General features: G+C 37.1%; 1 protein-coding gene across 2 annotated transcripts in view; it reads left to right on the top strand.

Annotated features, from left to right (window-relative positions):
- URI1 (URI1 prefoldin like chaperone) overlaps positions 1-17,162 on the top strand; it is a 37,100-nt gene that overhangs the window by 7,211 nt on the left and 12,727 nt on the right. The window contains exons 2-4 of one of the 2 annotated variants that reach the window (XM_015874046.2): positions 2,466-2,500; positions 6,502-6,580; positions 8,102-8,237. In XM_015874046.2, the coding sequence (XP_015729532.1) occupies positions 2,466-2,500; positions 6,502-6,580; positions 8,102-8,237 (250 nt within the window). The remainder of the gene's footprint in view (positions 1-2,465; positions 2,501-6,501; positions 6,581-8,101; positions 8,238-17,162) is intronic. The other variant, XM_015874048.2, reaches the window with a different exon arrangement.

A 17,162-nucleotide genomic window follows, 5' to 3' on the forward strand; every position in this document is an offset into this window, starting at 1 on the left:
TAAAGGCAGAGAATCACAGATTTGTTCACGTATTTATCTATTTGTTTCTTTGCTATGATAAAACCCATTGTTATCCAAACAGTGCGACTGACCTAATAAAGGACATATGCATAATTGATCTCCTTCTGTTTTTCAATATTTATTTTCTCCCATTTTGTTTTAATAGAGTTCAGTACCAGAAGTGCAGCCTCAAACATTTTTAAGGTGGTATATTTTAGCACTTCTCTAAAAGGCTTCGTTTTATTCTGGCCTCTGAAATGAAAAGGTTTGTTGTTGGTTCCACCCTTTAGTATCCCTTCAAGAGAGATTATATCAAAGAAGAAGAATTAAATTAAAATTGATCGGTGTTATTGATTTTCCTTTCCTTTTTTTTTTTTTTTTTTTTTTTAAGGGGATAAAGGGTGATGGAAACAGTGTGTGCCCCGATACTGTTCTACTGATGGACTATTCTTAAAAACATAGAAAGCATATGTGCCCAATTTACATATTTACCAATTAAGAAAGCTTCCAGGAAACATTAAGTAGACTATCTTCTGTAACCTTTAACATTGTAGCTAATGGATATAGCCTGGAAATTTTCATAGAAGGTCTTCTAAATAATGTAAATGATTATGAATATGTAACTAGTTAATATGCAGCTATGAAAAGGATTATCATGTAGAGGTTAATGAACATGCTGCTCTTATGGTTTGCAGGGCTTTTCTTTTTATGCTTTTAGCTTGCTTCATGCATGGAAAGTCATGGATTGGGAATGGAAAGCTTCCTGTCTTTTCCATCTTCATTTTTAATGGGGCAATTAAACTGCAACTTTCTTAAGGTTTTCATAAACATTTTGTGTGCTTAATTGTGTGGTTTAATTTACAGTCGCCACCAAACCTGAAAGAAATGTGCTGATAGAGTATTCCTGCTCCTTGACTTGGTGCTCTTGCTCTCCATTGTGTCTCAGCATTGTTTGGAAGCATTGCATTCTATGGTTTACGCCTTTTATGGGGACTTTGCTCTTGAGATGAATTGTAGAATGAATTTGATCTTTGAATTTATATCCTGTAGAAGTCTGTATATTTATACTTAACCTTAAAAAAAATCCAACGCGCATTAAAGAAAATGCTTGCTTGGAGTTTGATGCGAGAGTTTAAAGCAAATGATGAATTTAAACTTGACTTAAGCAGGAGGACCCTGCTTAACCTGGCTGAATTTCCTCACTGTTATGAGGCAGTGTAACCACAAATGGGCAGCTGGTCCTCCTCACTTAAGTACTTCACTCGGTTTAAAAGCTATTAATTCACAAAGCAGTCCCATTTCTTTTTCCTTTAGTCCTATGTGAGTAAAGAGTGCAGGATCTGAGATGTGTTCTGCAGTAGCTGCACATATGCTAACTAAAAAAAACCAGATAGTCTTTCATTCTGTTGTTTGGGGAAAAAAAAAAAAAGAATTATCTGCTCCAGTGATTTCAGTGGTAGTTGAATGTATGTTATTGTTTTCTCTGCAAATTTTCTCATTAATTGCTTTCAAATGTTAGCATTATTTTGGTTATAAGAAAAACAAAATTTGTTAAAAATAAAATAAAATAAAAAACATACAAAAATGGAGAAGATGTCTAGACATCTTTAATTGCCTCTGGCATCATTGCATTTCATATAATTGAATGAAATTGTTTGTGTTACATTTTTGGTAAGCATTATTCAGAGATCAGGATATGTTTTGAAAGACAAAATTTCCCCATAATTGTGGAAGAGAAGGTCACAGGTTTCAGCATCTTGGATGTTTAATGTATCTAAAAATGGGGTTTAAAAGTAATTTCATTTTTACAATGTGCTTTATTTTGTAAATGATCTCTTGGGAAGGGCTGTAACATAAACAAGTGAAATATTCACTTGATAACTTCCTTTCTTTGGTATCCTGAGATGAAAGAAAGGAAGACAGTGGCCTGTAACGGTTAGATGTCCTCATATTTAAACACTCACTAAATTTGTGCTTTTTCATACTAAAACTGCCAGTAGAAACATTTGTTGATGCACTGATAGAGGAAAAAAGGTTTTTGATGCTGTGGGGTTCATTTGCTTTTGTTTTTTTAACAAATGAGTGTGAAGGTTACATTGGTATCTTGTTACAAAATATATTGTTTTCTTATTCTGCAAGCATGTAACGCTGGAAATAGATCTGCAGATTGTACAAAATGCTACCTACCTTCTATCATGTGTCACTTAATAGTTATGGAGCAGGTATTGTACCAAAATATGAATTGAAAGGCTGTAATTTTTTCTCTGGTTATCAGTCTGCATTAGTATTTGATAAAGTGTGCTGCTTAAGAACTACCATTCAGAAGCCTTTGCACTGACAAATAAAAATGTAAATAGAAACACCATCAAATCTGTAAAGCGACTGTTGTAGTTTCTGATGCATTGACATTGCAGCTGTGTGCTTAGCCTTGTTTTTTCATGAGTAGTTATCTGTTTTAATGCCAGGTGGTCACTACCTGCCAAGAGAAAATCCAGCACTGGTAAGTGAAAACTGTTTGATTACATGCCTAAAATACTGATCAGTAACCTAGGTGTTCTAGTAAAATTATTGTACTGTTTGTTCTATTGATAGCCAAATCCTGCGAGCATGTTTTGAGGACTGGAGGTAGCTCAGAATTATTGCAGTGTGCTTGTCTTTAAGATGTTTATATTTTCCACTGATGCCATTGCTTTAAATACACTGAGCCTTAGTGGTTATTCTCTTAAATACCCATTTCATTCACCATTTTTTCCCTGAGTAACCTTGTGGGATGAATGCTGAATTGAATTTCCACCCCTGCTTGGTGGAAGGGTATTCCCAAGGTAGATTCAATTATTCTTCTTGTTTCTTCTGTAACTATGAGCAAGTAGGGAAAACGTTTTAGCACACTTGGGGGAAAAAACCCACAAACAGTGTGGAAGTAATGTTTCCATTTCCTCTCCCCTCCCCAGTAAACCGTGTTATAATGCTTAGAGAGAAATGATTTGTTTTGTTTTTAAAGAAAAAAATCTCTGGGCCCTTTTTTTTTTTTTCTGTTGGCAATCTGTGGTTAATAGAAAACATGCTTAGTAAATAGTAGTTTTCTATGGCATCTGAGGAAAATGTACATTTAATGGTGAATGAAATCTTATATTATGAGTTACTGTGAGATATAACAGTTGATCTTACAGATATCAAATTACAATATATCCATGCTGTGTTTACCATGATTTTACTGAGAGAACAACAGGAGCTGTCTTGATTATAGTCTGCAGGGTTATTGCAGAATCACAGCAACTGCCCCTTTAGTGGCGAGATTAAACCTTTGGTTATACACCATCAAGCATATAATATTTTAAATTTATTTTAAGAGGCTTTTTCTTCATGCCTGAAAGATCTCCAAGCAAATAATTTATATTTAGTGTGTATCAAATGTTTTTAGTTTAAATGCACATAGGCTGCAAGGCCTGGATAAGAGGAAAAAAAATCAAGGCAATCTATACACATCATCATATTAAATTCTGACTATCGGCTTGCAAAAATAATCTAAAACTAATATGTTTCATTTATGTTTAAAATTCAGAGACTGCATTAATTTTCAATAAGGGAAATATTATTGAAGTGCCTACTGGTGCTGCCGTAGTTAAGTTAGTCAGCATTTACATAATACCCGTACTTTTGGGGGACTTTCTGCAGTGTCCGGACCAATTTGGTACAGTGTGAAAATCTGCATCTACATTCTTACACAAAGAGGCATTCTTTTTCAGAAATAAACTAATTGAGAGCCTTAAAATTGGAACTGAATTCTTATAAGTTTGGGAAGTTGTAGCTATTATTTCCTGCCACGTCCACAGCTGAGGTTTGTAGAATGGTATGGAAAGGTTGGCAGTGGGAAGAAGGCTTGCTCATGTATTGGTTTGTGAGCAAACTCTGGCCGTGATCCTGTGAGTCTGGGGGGGATTTAGGCACAGAACGTCAGAAGGAAAGCCCAACTTACTGATGTCTTCCATGTAGAAAAGCAGTTTATAGAGCAGGCATACAGCTTTTACTCTAAAAAAAAAAACTATTTAAAATTTAGTACCCTTATTTAGATCCTGATTGTGCAAGAGTTGAGTGCTCTTGTTTCAACTGAATAATTTGTTCGTATAAGACCTTTTAAGTAGTCAGTGACACAGAAGAATGTTAAATAGAATTGGGTGAATAACAATAGGGTTTTAAAATGCCCAACTTCAGCATATTTCCATTAAATTATTTTCTTTTTCATTTTTTAGTACACCTCTTGAAATGTATTTTTAAAGCCATGAATCCGAGGATAGGTCTGATTTGGATGCGTCATTTCCCTTGCTAGAGACTTGATCGTAGCTGAAGCCTTGCACCCATTCTCTCCATGCACGTGGTGACCATGAGCTGCACACAAAATGCAGCCATGTACTCAAGTTGAACAGGGAGCTCTGCTCACTGTGTCAGTGCATGAAATCGAATGACTGTGTCGGTGGCCCATTTTGGAACGTGGCCTTCCTGAATGTTCTTTCCCCAGCCTTGCTATAGGGAGAGGTGGATGGCCACAGCAGAGTTTGCATCCAGAGGTCACCAGTGTAGATGTGGTGAATCGGGGCAGTCCAGCCCTGCTGTATCTGAAGCGGGTGATTTCTGCTGTACACTAATCAGATTATTCAGTGGTGGGCAGCAGTCAGACCTTAAAGGCAGTATCTTCTTTCAGATTAATGAAGAAATGTCAAGTGACTTTGAGCCATGAAACGATGGGAGTGCTTAATCCTGCCCTAAGTGGAAGCAGTTTTTATCCATGCAGTCCTTTTCCTATGGAGCATTCTTTCATGGAAATGAGGTCAAGGCCTTCAGTTTGGGGTTGTTTCTTTTTTAGTGAGCAGCCTGCATCATTGTCCTCTTCTCTGAAAGTGCAGATTTCTGCAAGTCAGAGGCTGCATTTTCTAGATGTCATTAAGTAATTGTTGCTGACACCAAGTTGCCATTACACTGCTTCCCAAAAAACATCTCTTGAGTTTTGTAGGGATTCGTTTATTTGGTCTTTCTCTTGAAGGAAGTGAATTACTTTTTCAATATAATGAGTTGAATGGACAGAGAAACTTAACAGGTGTGTTGGAAGGATCTTCCATCAAACCCAAGAAGTAGCAAGAGTGTTTTGTGAAGTAGTTCATGTGGAATATAGCTTTAATGTCCAAATGGTTTGAAATTTTAAATTCTTTGTTCAGGACCAGTTCAGCAACCTAAAATATGAAGTACTCCAGGTAGAAAGTACTGTGATCATAGCAAAGTTCAGCTATGAGAGAAAATGGGAGAAAACAGGAGTAGCAGCTAATTTTTCATAATGAATGTTGAAGAAACTTTCACTCTGCTTAGGAATCTAAGAAAATCAATGATAATATTTTGAGAGTTCTGTTATCAACTACAACATTCATTTTTCAGCACATTTATAGATTGCTTTCCTGAATCATCCTCAGAAAACCTGTAATTTGCATCCTGGGTCAGTGTTGTTAAGTGTGCTGCTCTGTGCTTTCCGTTTCCTTTTATTGCACAATTTACTACCATATATATGATGTTTAGTATTTTAAAGCACAAGTAAACAATGTCATCAAACCTGACATTTATGTGCCAGCTACTTCATGTAGGAGCTGATTTCTGATGATCTTCAGGATGGCAGCTGTCCATTAAAAAGCCCCTTTTCCAGAAGAATTTAAGTCCTTAAGAGTTTCATCAGAACAGAAGGCTTTTTTCAGAGGAGTACAGTAGCTTGTATTGCACGCAAAGGAAAATCCCCCTAGCAATTAAAATGCAACACAAACCTCTGAAGAGTCAGGTATCTGTCATGGGAATAATTGATCCAAGTTCATCAAGTCAGTTCTGTTTTGTATGGCAACATGAGGCTTTTGAGAAGCAATAGAATGAATGCTCCTCTCCTGTGTTGTTTGCAAGGATTTGAAGACGCGGCAGAGTCTGGGGTAGTCAGATGGTCTTTCAGGGATGTTAATTGTAGACAGGCCCAAAAAGTTGATGTGAAAATCAGAATTAGTTAAAATTTTGCCCATTTATGTCAGCCCAAGAAAATGTAACGAGTCATTTATAACAAGTGATACTTTGAAGAATTTGCCTCTTCTGAAACACTGAACTGAATTTTCAGTTATTTTTCTAAATGTTGATGGTGGTATAATTGTTGAACTTGGGCATGAGGTGAGATACCCCAAAGCCTAGTGCAAGGACTGATTCATAGTGCTGTAGAAGCTCAAATTCAGACATACATTCACCAGCTAAAATAATCATATCCCTACTTTAATATGCATTATTCTGAAGTAATCTGTAGCTATTATAATTGTCATCCCAAGCCTTTTTTTTTATAAAAAACAAATATCTTATTAATTTATCGAGTGCATGTGCTTAAGAGTAAAATAGTTTTTCTTTGTATTTTTGTGGGTTTTGAAATTTAAAGCAGAAAAATGTTAACTCTGTGTTAGATATGAAATGGAATCAACTTAAATTTGTCAACAGGAAGAAGGTGGAGAGTGATTATGAAGTTCTTCAGGAGCGACTCCGTACATTGCCTGATAAACTGTCCTATGATATCATGGTATGTACTCTGTACAGTTCACAAAAGATAATGGAGTAAAATTTTTAGTAACTCAGGTATCTGCATTAGCAGGGAGATGTTATTCAGGTTGCCATATAGTAGTCAGTAATGGTACATTTATGATAATGATAGTTAAACCTTTGCTTTTGTTTCTTTCTCTTTTCTTTGAAATCTATTATAAATTACAGTGTTACTGACAACTGAGAACTGATGACATAAATGCTAACACAAAACCTGACACATTTGATATGTAAATCCATTGTATGGAAAACTATAATTATGAGTGAATTATGGTACTTAGTCACTTCCTTTGAAGCAAGTGGCCATAGTATTTTCTGATTCATGGAAATAAACCGTAGAACATTGATTTTTACATAAAAAGGTGCTGCTAATTTTTGTTTCACCGATCTTCACATTGACATAGCGATCTTTCCTTTTGCTTTGAATCTTCCATAACATCAGCACAGCTCCCTGTTTAAACTTTACCACACTGGATTGCGCTCACCAGAATTTTGATCAGTTTGACTGCTCCTTTTCTTCCTCTTCCCGGGTCCAGTTCAAGGTAGATCTTTGTAGCTGGGGGAGCTGTACTGTAAATAACTCAATGGCTCATTCCAGTATAAGGTGTCTGATTGCCTTCTTGCACGGCAGTCTGGCTTGGCATACAATTGAGTTGTTTGTAACATGGCAATGGATCACAGTTCCTATGTAGTAAAAGGAAAGGTTTCCCTCTCTAGCTCTGTTGGTGCTGCTTTAGGTGTTTTGTGTAGTCCTGTGACCTTGCATAAATGCACGGCCATATGATGTAAAGTGTATGGGAACTGTTGAGTCCCAGACTGAACCACTGATTGAGCACCTGTGGAAAGGGCCCGGTCAGCTGTGGGAGCACAGGTGAAGGCAGTTTTTGGACATCATTTAAGTCCTCATGCTACTGGGAAAGAATCTCTTTATGGAGATCCCTCCTTGGTGGAGCTTTCCCATGTAAACCTGGAATCTTCTGATACAGGTGAGCAAGTTCCCCAAACTTTTACCACGGTTTCTGTGCACTTAGAATAAAAAGGCATGTGCTGAAAAAAGCTATACACACCTTTGAGTTGCCTATTTAAGAACATGTTTTCAGGAATTGAATTTATTAAGAATTTTTAAAATGATAGCAAAGCTGAGCTTGCTTTGACTGTTGTCTGCAACAGCAAATCTCAGCTCATCTAAGGAGTACTGTTGCTATTATGAAGGCTCGTATGTTGGAGAACAAGTCAGCTTTACTTATTTACACGTGAATATTCAGTTGTGCTGCAATTCCACAAATTTTCTAGTTAGGTGCTGCTTTTCTGGTTTTGTAAGTACAATACTGAACTCAGGTGGATGTTTATGAAGGGTTTGTCATTTAATAACTGTTACAGAGTTTTACTTACTGCTGTAGTTTACTTTTTTTTTTTTTTTTTTAAATAATTATTTGATGAATGACTCTCTGGGTTTATTTTCATTGGTTATTTTCAACATTGCTTTCTGTGCCTTTGACAGGTACCTTTTGGTCCTCTTGCCTTCATGCCAGGAAAACTTGTCAACACCAATGAGGTTACTGTTCTGCTTGGTGACAACTGGTTTTCAAAATGCTCAGCAAAGCAGGCTGTTGAGCTGGTCGAGCACAGGAAAAAATGTATGTATATTTTTGAACACAACTTAATAGTCAGCATTCTCTGTCTTTTCATTGATGCATGGTATGTGTAGCATTTACACTGCTCACTTTTTTATGTGTTCAAATGAGTGTTGTTCATATGTGGTCAGTTTGCTGCTTGATTTTTCCATCTTTTGGTATTTTATCAAATATGAGATCTTTTTAATACAGCTAACAGGAGCTTTATTCCTTTTGTTTGTTCGTTTTTTAATGATGGACTTGCTTAACTTACCAAAACGCAGGTTGTGAGATAAGATTAGAAGGTCAGTCAGGAATTATTTGTTTACTACAAGTAAATCAAAGCAAAAGGCAAGAAAAACTTTCAGTTTTGTTTAGTGTGAGAGGTTCTGTGTTCCAGAAAGCAGGTGTTGCATTGTACTTTGCTCCTGGTTGCTTTATCTCCTGTAATGTTATCCTTGTCTCTCTTAGTTCCTCATCCTGTTTTTTTTCTATCTTTATTGTCTTCCAGCTTACTTCTCCCTCCTATGTGCCTTGCATCTATATTTATTTTTTTTTCTTTTCTGGATTTCTGCTGAGCTGCATTTTTGCCTTCTGCTTTTGCCGCCTGTTGGTGTGAAGCAATCCATTGGATCTCCTTAGACCAAGTGCTAGTGGTGATCAGCAGGTTCTTTTACTCACAGCAGATGGTGATTGTAGAGGCAAACAGGCAGTTCCTTTTTTGTTTCTATATCTTTTTTTGTTGGTGCAGGGAGCTTGGCTCAGGTGAGGGGGACCTCTTGCAAGCCTTCTGCACAGCACTCTTGTGACAGAAGTTAGGAGTATGAGGAAAGAATGAGAGTCTAAAATACTTGATGTAAATGTGAAGGAAGAGAAAGCAAAAAAAAAAAAAAAAGGAAATAAATGGATACCTGTTAACTTTTGCTGCTCGTTTCAGATAAGCATTTGAGCAAATATTTTTTTCACATCACTTTGTCCTATGATCTGTCTCATTCCCAAATGACTGAAGCTTTAGCTTCTATGTTATAACTAGCTTAAGTACTTTGCATTTTTGTTTATGAGTTCAGCTATCCAGGTTGCTGCCTGTGGCAGAATGCACTGAAGGTTCCCTACCTGAATATATCTTTTTCAATTCTGTGCAAACAAAATTAGTGTAAGAAAGGTTTAAAACAAAAAATTTACTGTGTTACTTAAAAATATTCCTCTATGAAAAAGATTACCAAAAGTATGTAATTTGTATTTTACCTATTATCTTTCTTAATCTGGTTCTCCTGACAGAACTTGGCAATTTTCTTTCTTATTGAACTGAATCTCCATTATTTATTGTGTCTCTTGCAAGATCTCAGGTCTGTATCTCTTTCCTTGAACATCTTATATTTTATTTTCAGCGCCGCAGAATATTTTTGTCGCAGTTACATTCAGTGAAATCATTTGACCTTTGCACAGGAGATGTTTGAACATTAAGTAGTCTGCTGGGAGACGCACAATAAATGCTGGGTTCTTTTCCTTTACAATCTTTTAAATTGCATTTAAAATATGAACTCAGAAATACTCATTTCTTTTGAAGCAAAATAATCATTGATGCCTGGATATAAACCCTGCATTCAGCTGATAGTTCACTACAGCTGTGTGATGGCTGCCAGTGGGAGGCTCCAAAACACTGATGTTAACTAAAAACTTTTTATTTAAGACCATTTTCATTTTTGGGATGATAAAAGCAATATTTGTGCATATGATTCTGAAAAAAGATATGTATTACTTTAACAGATATAGTTTTCTATCTTACAAAGCCATTTCACACTAGATGAAGACAAATTAGAGGAGATTACTGGAGATCTTACTTGTTTATTCTAATTAGGAAAAAGAAGTTATCTACATGGAAAGCCTTTAGGCCATTGTTGTGTGATAGGAATGTTCCACTTGTGGTGCAAATGTGAGAGACTGGTGAGAGTAGGGAGCCCATGCTCAGCCTGTTTTAATAGCAGCACCGCAGGGAGGGTAGGAGATCCCTGTAGCTGACTTCCCAGCCTCTTGCTGTCCCTGGACTTTTTCTTTGCTTTCCTGGACTGATTTTGCATGGTGTACCCACTGAAGGCTGTCATTAACCAGCGGTGGGCCTGGTGGAGGCCAGCCCTGGCCTAACAATCTATTCGGAGTTTGCAGAAAAGCAGCTTTTCTGTTGGACTCATTGGGTATACATTAGGTAAATACAAATACTGACAATGTGAGTTTGCATGTTTAAGCAACAAGAGTGAGGCAGATAAATCAAACGATAGGGCTGAGGATGAAAAAAGCTTTCTAAGTTAGGGGCAGCAGTAAGAGCGTACTATATATAAAAGCTTTAAATAGTGCTAATTAGGTCATCCTTTTTGTCATAGTTTTGTTTAATTTGCTTTTTAAAGGAGAATGAGTGGAACAAATGTTTGCTTCTTTGGAATAGTGAAATGCTCAGGCACAGCAGATTAATTTCTTGGTTAAAATCTGTTTGATTGAAAGGAAAGATTGGAGGGTGACTGTACTGAATTCTGAAAGTGAGTGCACTTTAACTGATACAGCTGGAGAAAGCCCTATTTTGGGGATACATTTTTGTTGCTTAGCTTTTGGTTTAGATACAAGCTATTCGGCACCGTGATTGGTTGAAATGTATTTGGTAAAATTTGGGACAGTCACTCATGTCAAGTGTTACTTTTTCATAAAATATTGATCACGTCTCCCTGAAGAATATTTGAGTTGCGGTGAATCTCCCTTTTTTTGCACATTTTGATGACACCTCTGGATGTTCGGTTAGTTCCAAAACCGTTTAAAATAAGCCTAGTGCTCCTTATGAAATTGTCGAGTGTGTTTTTAATTGTTTTAAATCTGTTGCAGTTTATTACACCAGGTAGTAATGGGAAACACTTTACACGTATGTTTGTGTGTAAAATGTGAAGAAACAGTGAAGTAGATTAAAGGATACACAGACCAAATTCCATTATAATAAAAGAAATTAGCTTTTTAAGTATGTCACAGTTTAGCACAACAATAATGCAATTGTAGTTTTTTTCTCTTACAATTATCTTGCTTAAGGTACTTCATAATATTTCTGTTCTCCTCAAGGCAAGACTGTATTGTCTCAGAATTCAAAAAGGGAATAAAGATTCTTTTTGTGAATATGGGATTATATCTTTTACGTGTTTGTGATGACATAAATTACTTTTTTTCCCTATATCAGTAATCGCATTAATTCTTTAAGATGGGAAATTTTTCATTACAATGGTCCCTGTGGTAGTTACTATAGAAAGAAATTAGATAGATTTTTCCCGTAAATATTTGTGGATTAATTCAGCATGTTAGGTATTCCAAGTGTCTAAGCACTTTAAAAGGTGGGGAATTAAATCAAACACACAAAACTAGGAGTGGTTTTACCATGCAAAAAAATTTGTCAGATAAAAACAAAAAAATCCCTCTTAAAGAAGAATTGTTGAACTGCTTAGCAATTGTCTTCAATACGTGTAAGAATACCCTTGCAGTGTCATGCTGCAAATGAATTCATGAAATGAAAATACTGATTACATTAACATACAGTATTGTGATAGTACCCAATTGTAAATTGCAGTATGTAACCTTTAATACAAATATTTGTGTCAATCAAAATTGACCGAGAGCGGAGTATACAGAGTTTAAAAGATACCATTGTTTTTAATAAATAAGATGATCCAGGCAGATGAGACCAGGCTGAATTTGTTCCTTATCAGCATTTCCAGAAAAAAAGGAGGTTGTCCTCAAAATATATGATAGGAAGACCTTCCATTTTCTACCTGAATATGTGAGACCCTTAGAGGATTTAATGTTTCAGAGTAATTTGCTTTGTATTTTAAAGAATGTAGCACACACTTGCCTACTCGCTTTTTGGGGAGAAGAACAAAAGATGCAGGTATTGTTACAAAGAAATCTAGCTGTTGCTTTTCTTTGTTCAAAAAAAAAAATGTTTTCTTCTGTTTTATCTCTGTACTGTAGAATTATTTCACACAGTACATTTGAATGTGATTGGTCTTTTTTGTTTGTTTGTTTTAAACTATTTTTTGAGATTATTGCTTTTTTTTTTTTTTTTAAACAAGGAGAATAGAGTCCTTTCTGTTGGTGAAGTACTGTCTTGGTAATTCATACTGGGCAGCAGAGGAGCTTCTCAGAATGCCACCATCCTACATTTAGTGTGACTCTAACCAAATGCATGTAATTCTACCAGTTAAGGAGGACTGTGAACTTGAAAGAGAAATGTGTGGCATTTACTTAGTATTCCTAAAGTCAAACTATCCATACACATTTTTGCAGAAGAAATTTTGAATGACTTTGGTTTCAATACCAAGAGAACACAGAGAAGGGAACCAAGGTTCTCTTTAAAGGGTGCAAAGATACTACACCAAGGGTTGCGTTGCAGAATTCTGCATTTGAAAGAGCTAGTGCAGCTGCCATTATAAAGGAAAAAAAACTATGTTGTTGCACAAAGAGAGGTTAAATCCATATACACAAAAAGCAATCAGGATTCTCTTTTGAGTCTTAAAACAAATGCTTCTGTAGAAGAATGAACAGGAGCAAATAGAATAATGTAGAAAGGTGTTTTGAAAAGCTCTTAGTAAATAGTACTTTATACAGAGCTGCAGATCTTGTTTGTTTCAAGTAACTTTTAATTTAGATAATTATTGTCTTAAAAATATTTTGTTGCAGAATATTATGTATCTGTCCAAGTACCGTTAATCCATTTGCATGGACCTTGAAAAGCAAGAAATTAAGTAAAGCACACAGAATAGCACGCCATACCTCAACCTGTTAATAGTACTTGTAATTGTACTGTAGTGCTGTACTTTTGCGAGGAAATACCTGCCATCTCCAAAGGATGCAGAAGTGGATACGTGCATTTGATTGCATGATACTTTACCTCTATCCTCGGTGATATTACTGCTCTCCATTAAGAGGCTGTATGATAGGTATTTTTTGTTCAGGGATCAGTTGTGCTAGAAATTGCTGGTGAAAGCTTGTGCACATACAGCACTGTTCTGTGTATTTTCCCATGTCTTCCATTCTACATGGGATGTGAAGTGGTAGCACTGCAGGCTAGGTAGGTTCCTGCCTTAGGTTTCTGGCTCTCCCTGCTGGCTGCTGCTGCCAACATCGGTGCCTCTTCCTGGCTTGTATGAGCCTTCTGTGCATAACATCACAGTTGGTAAGGCTGTCTACTTGCTTCCTGAGAAAATATGTTGGATGGTGAAGGGATCTTGCCTCTAAATCTCAATTATGTGCAGAATTCTGTGATATGCTCAATCTAAAACTATGTTCTGTCACCTGTCCTCAGAAGAGAATTTTTTTGTAACATCTTATATCCACAGAGCTCACCTGAAGTCTAACTGAACCTAGCAAGGTAGACCAGGCTTCGGCTTTGTCTCAGTTTGTCCTGTATCACAAAGTCTGTTTCAAAATAGATCAACCTGTTCTCACTATTCTTGTCTCTTCTTACTGTTTAAATCCCAGTGTAACACGCAGTTTCCAGAAGTAACTAAAATAATGTCTGTGATTCCCCAAATCCTTACAGACAACACTCCAAGGACATTAATGTCAAACTCAGATAATTAAAATTTGTATCCAGCCAAGCTAATTAACCCATTAAAGCCAAGATGCATAGATGAGAATTTGTGTCAGTTTGCCGTTAGTATGTTGTCACGTCTTATAAAATCTGGCTCCAGTGGACTTCATTTCAACAGTACAAAATGTGTTCTCCAATTATTTTTTCCTTCATCAGTGTATATGTAGAAAGCAGGGAGCTGCTTCTTAAACCCAGCTAATCATGGGGTAAGATATGCCAGTCCAGGCCTTTCAGCTAATAAGGTGGCTGGAAAAGAATGATCTCAATGGGAAAAAATCTTCCTGCCTGTAAAGGTTCAAAGGCTGCTGTGCGGAAGAAAGCCATATATATTGATTGAGGATTGAAAGTTCTTTTCCTTTTGATAGTCCTGGAAATCAGTCCTCAAGATCCTGGCCTGTCTATAGTGCTGGGCTATCTTTCCAGGCAGTTTAACTAAGACATGTAAATAGGAACTATTAGGGTTCACCTGAAAGCCATGTCAGGCTTTACTGAGGTTATTGGATGTGACAAAGTTGGACAACAGCCTCTAGTTCAATCCGTCTTTAAAGGCTCTAAGAAGCTTAAACCACTGGGTAGTAAGAGGAGGAGACTATGAAGCCTCTCTTTCTCTGTGGTTGTTTTTCTGGGGTCTCGCTTAATAAATACATTATTCTTAAAAAAAAAAAAAAAGACGAGTTAGGTTTTAAAGTGGTTTGTTTCTCTCTTAGTCTGGAAGATGTAACATTTGGTTAGAGGCTGTTAGGCTGTGCTGTGGCTGATTTAAATGCAGAGCCTCATGGTTCGCTTGCTGTTAAGTGCAGGAACCTTCTCCAGGAAACTGACATGTCTGTCCTTGCAGGTCTGACCCCAGAGAAGGGTCCCTTTGCCCACAAGGACTATCAGGCCTGTGTCCATGGGGGTGGCTGGCGGCATCACAGTAATCCCAGCCATCCTGCTGGTGCCTTGGGTGGCCCAGAGTAGATCTCTTGAACTGTCTGTTTCTTCATCTGTGAAATGCAAGAGAGTAATCCCTCCCTCCATCCCTCACAGGGTGCCGTGGCCATTCCTTGGTGCCTGTATGGCAGTACAGGCCCTGTGCTGTGGGCGAGGTGCTGTGTAGCACAGCGGCCTGCCAGGTGTCCATCTGGAGGTGGCTGCTGGGCCTTTCTTAGGTACAGAAACAGCGACTGAGCAACCAGGTGTGCTTATTAACAGCTGAGCATCATGTTTGCTGTGCAAGTAAACTAGAAGCTGATTCCCATCTGGCAGGCATGTTCAGAGGAATGGTGCCTCCTGAAGAAGGCTGTGTGCGTGTTTGGGTGCCATTCTGCACTGCGGGTACTTTTTGGGAGTAGAATTTCATCCAGGTGTGTGCATGTCAATGGTTTACGGGCTGGTTCAGCCCAATTCCGTGACTAGTGGGGTAGAGGGATTTTGCAGAGTGGGGCATTAACACTTTAACTCCCAGTGCACTGCATGGTGTTACGATGTGTAATACCAGTAACCAAAAATCATCAAACCATGACAGTGCAGTTGGAAGTGCCAATGGAGCTGGGTTCTTTTTTGGGTTCTCAGAAACAAAAGAACCAACAAAGATCACTGTTTGGCAAAGAGTCAGTTGCTTGGTTTAGAGACTAATGCTTGCTTCTTTCTGGAAAGAACAGATGCTTGTATGGTCTTTTCCAAGATGCATAATCTTTCTAAACTATTTACTATAAATAATTCCTTCTTAAGTAATTGTGTTTGATATATTGCAAAATATCAGCAAGGAGACAAGTGTGCAGTGCTGAATTGTTCAAAATTAGGATGGGAGTACTCTGACAGGCTTGGTAGTCGTATTTTGTCTTGACTATGCGATGTGTAATTCCCTCTGCTGTGTGTGCAGGGATCTGAACCTGTTTGCAGAAGTCTGAGTCACTAAGTAGATTTTATTTTGCAAGTACAAATACAAACTCATTTTGTCTACTTAAGTACATTTTATAATCATTTTGTGACTATTAACGTGTTTTCACATATCCTTATCTGAAAGACCTATTGTTACAATAAATGCAATCTCTGAAACACTTGCAATTGCATGCCCTAGCTAGAAAACTATACAGGGAGCATCTACATACTATGTTTTCAGGATTAGTGTCTAGACCAGAGAAATAATTGATCAAATACTAAGTTAGCAGACGGTAAAAGGAGAGTTAAAGCAAAGCATGAGAATATTGAGGGAATGCTTTGAAAACAGTTTTTCAAGTTTTTTTATTTTGTGGTGAAATTTTCCTTCAATTCATGTTCCTGTATGTACAGTGGGAACAGCAGGACTCTGTATCATCCTCAGTTTGTGAAGCAAGTTATTGCTTAGAAAAATTTCTTGTAGTGTGACTTTGCAGATCCCATGGTAGAAAAGTAGGAACTCCTTGCCTCCTTCATAGTTTTGTGTAAGACATCTTGCATTGCTTTAATGAGCCTAAAAAAGAATTTTAAAATAGAAAATCATCTTATTTCTCCACAAAGGCTTTTAGCTCCTTCAGGGTATATAGGACCAATAGGTGCAAGGTCTTAGAGATCCTCTGTTGAAACTAATTTATGGAATAAGTCTTCTCTCCTGGAAATTTGCATTTGTATTAGTTTTGAGTTGAACAAAGAGTGCAAGTCTATTAATATTATTAGTATAAGGCTTTAATTGTGCCCTTTTTTCCCCCAGTTCTTAAGTCTTAGAAAAGCTGTGTTTCCTTTTCAGGCAGTTATGACCTTCTTCTTTTGCAAATTAGTTTGTTTTTTACGATAACTTCAAGGTAGAAGTGAAACTTAAGTTTTTAATATTTTATAAATTGCTGTTGAAAGGATTCATTATTTAATTGGCACAAGAGAATATAGAAAGAAATGTCTCAAATGAACTTACGTCTGAAAACAGGCTATTTCTTGCAGTAGGTGTGAAGAATTGTCATAAAATGTAGTCCCAGCAGAAAATCTGCCTGCTTGTTACCGTGTGTTGGGAGTGCAGCTATGAGAGCATAATCATCTTTCTGTTTGACCTGATCGCGGTAACAGGGATGAAGTTTTGAAGGATATCTAGCAATGTGCTTCCCACATCATGCTTAGTTTTGCTGCAGTTAAACAGACTTACCGCCTGGATTTCTTTTGCTTTTATTTTTTTCCAAAACTGGTATTTGAAAAGACCATTTGTATTTATTTTGTTATTTACCCAAAATTTTGAGTTGTGACCTGCAGATAATCTCAAAAATGCTTGAATAGTTGACATAACTTAGTGACTTCTGGGGAACATTACAGGTAGCACTAACAGAAGGCTCTGTGTAAGCTGTTATATGGAACATGGCCTACAGAGATTCCTTTCAGAAGACAAG

Source organism: Coturnix japonica, chromosome 11 (genome assembly GCF_001577835.2).
Source record: "Coturnix japonica isolate 7356 chromosome 11, Coturnix japonica 2.1, whole genome shotgun sequence".
Classification (NCBI taxonomy): domain Eukaryota; kingdom Metazoa; phylum Chordata; class Aves; order Galliformes; family Phasianidae; genus Coturnix; species Coturnix japonica.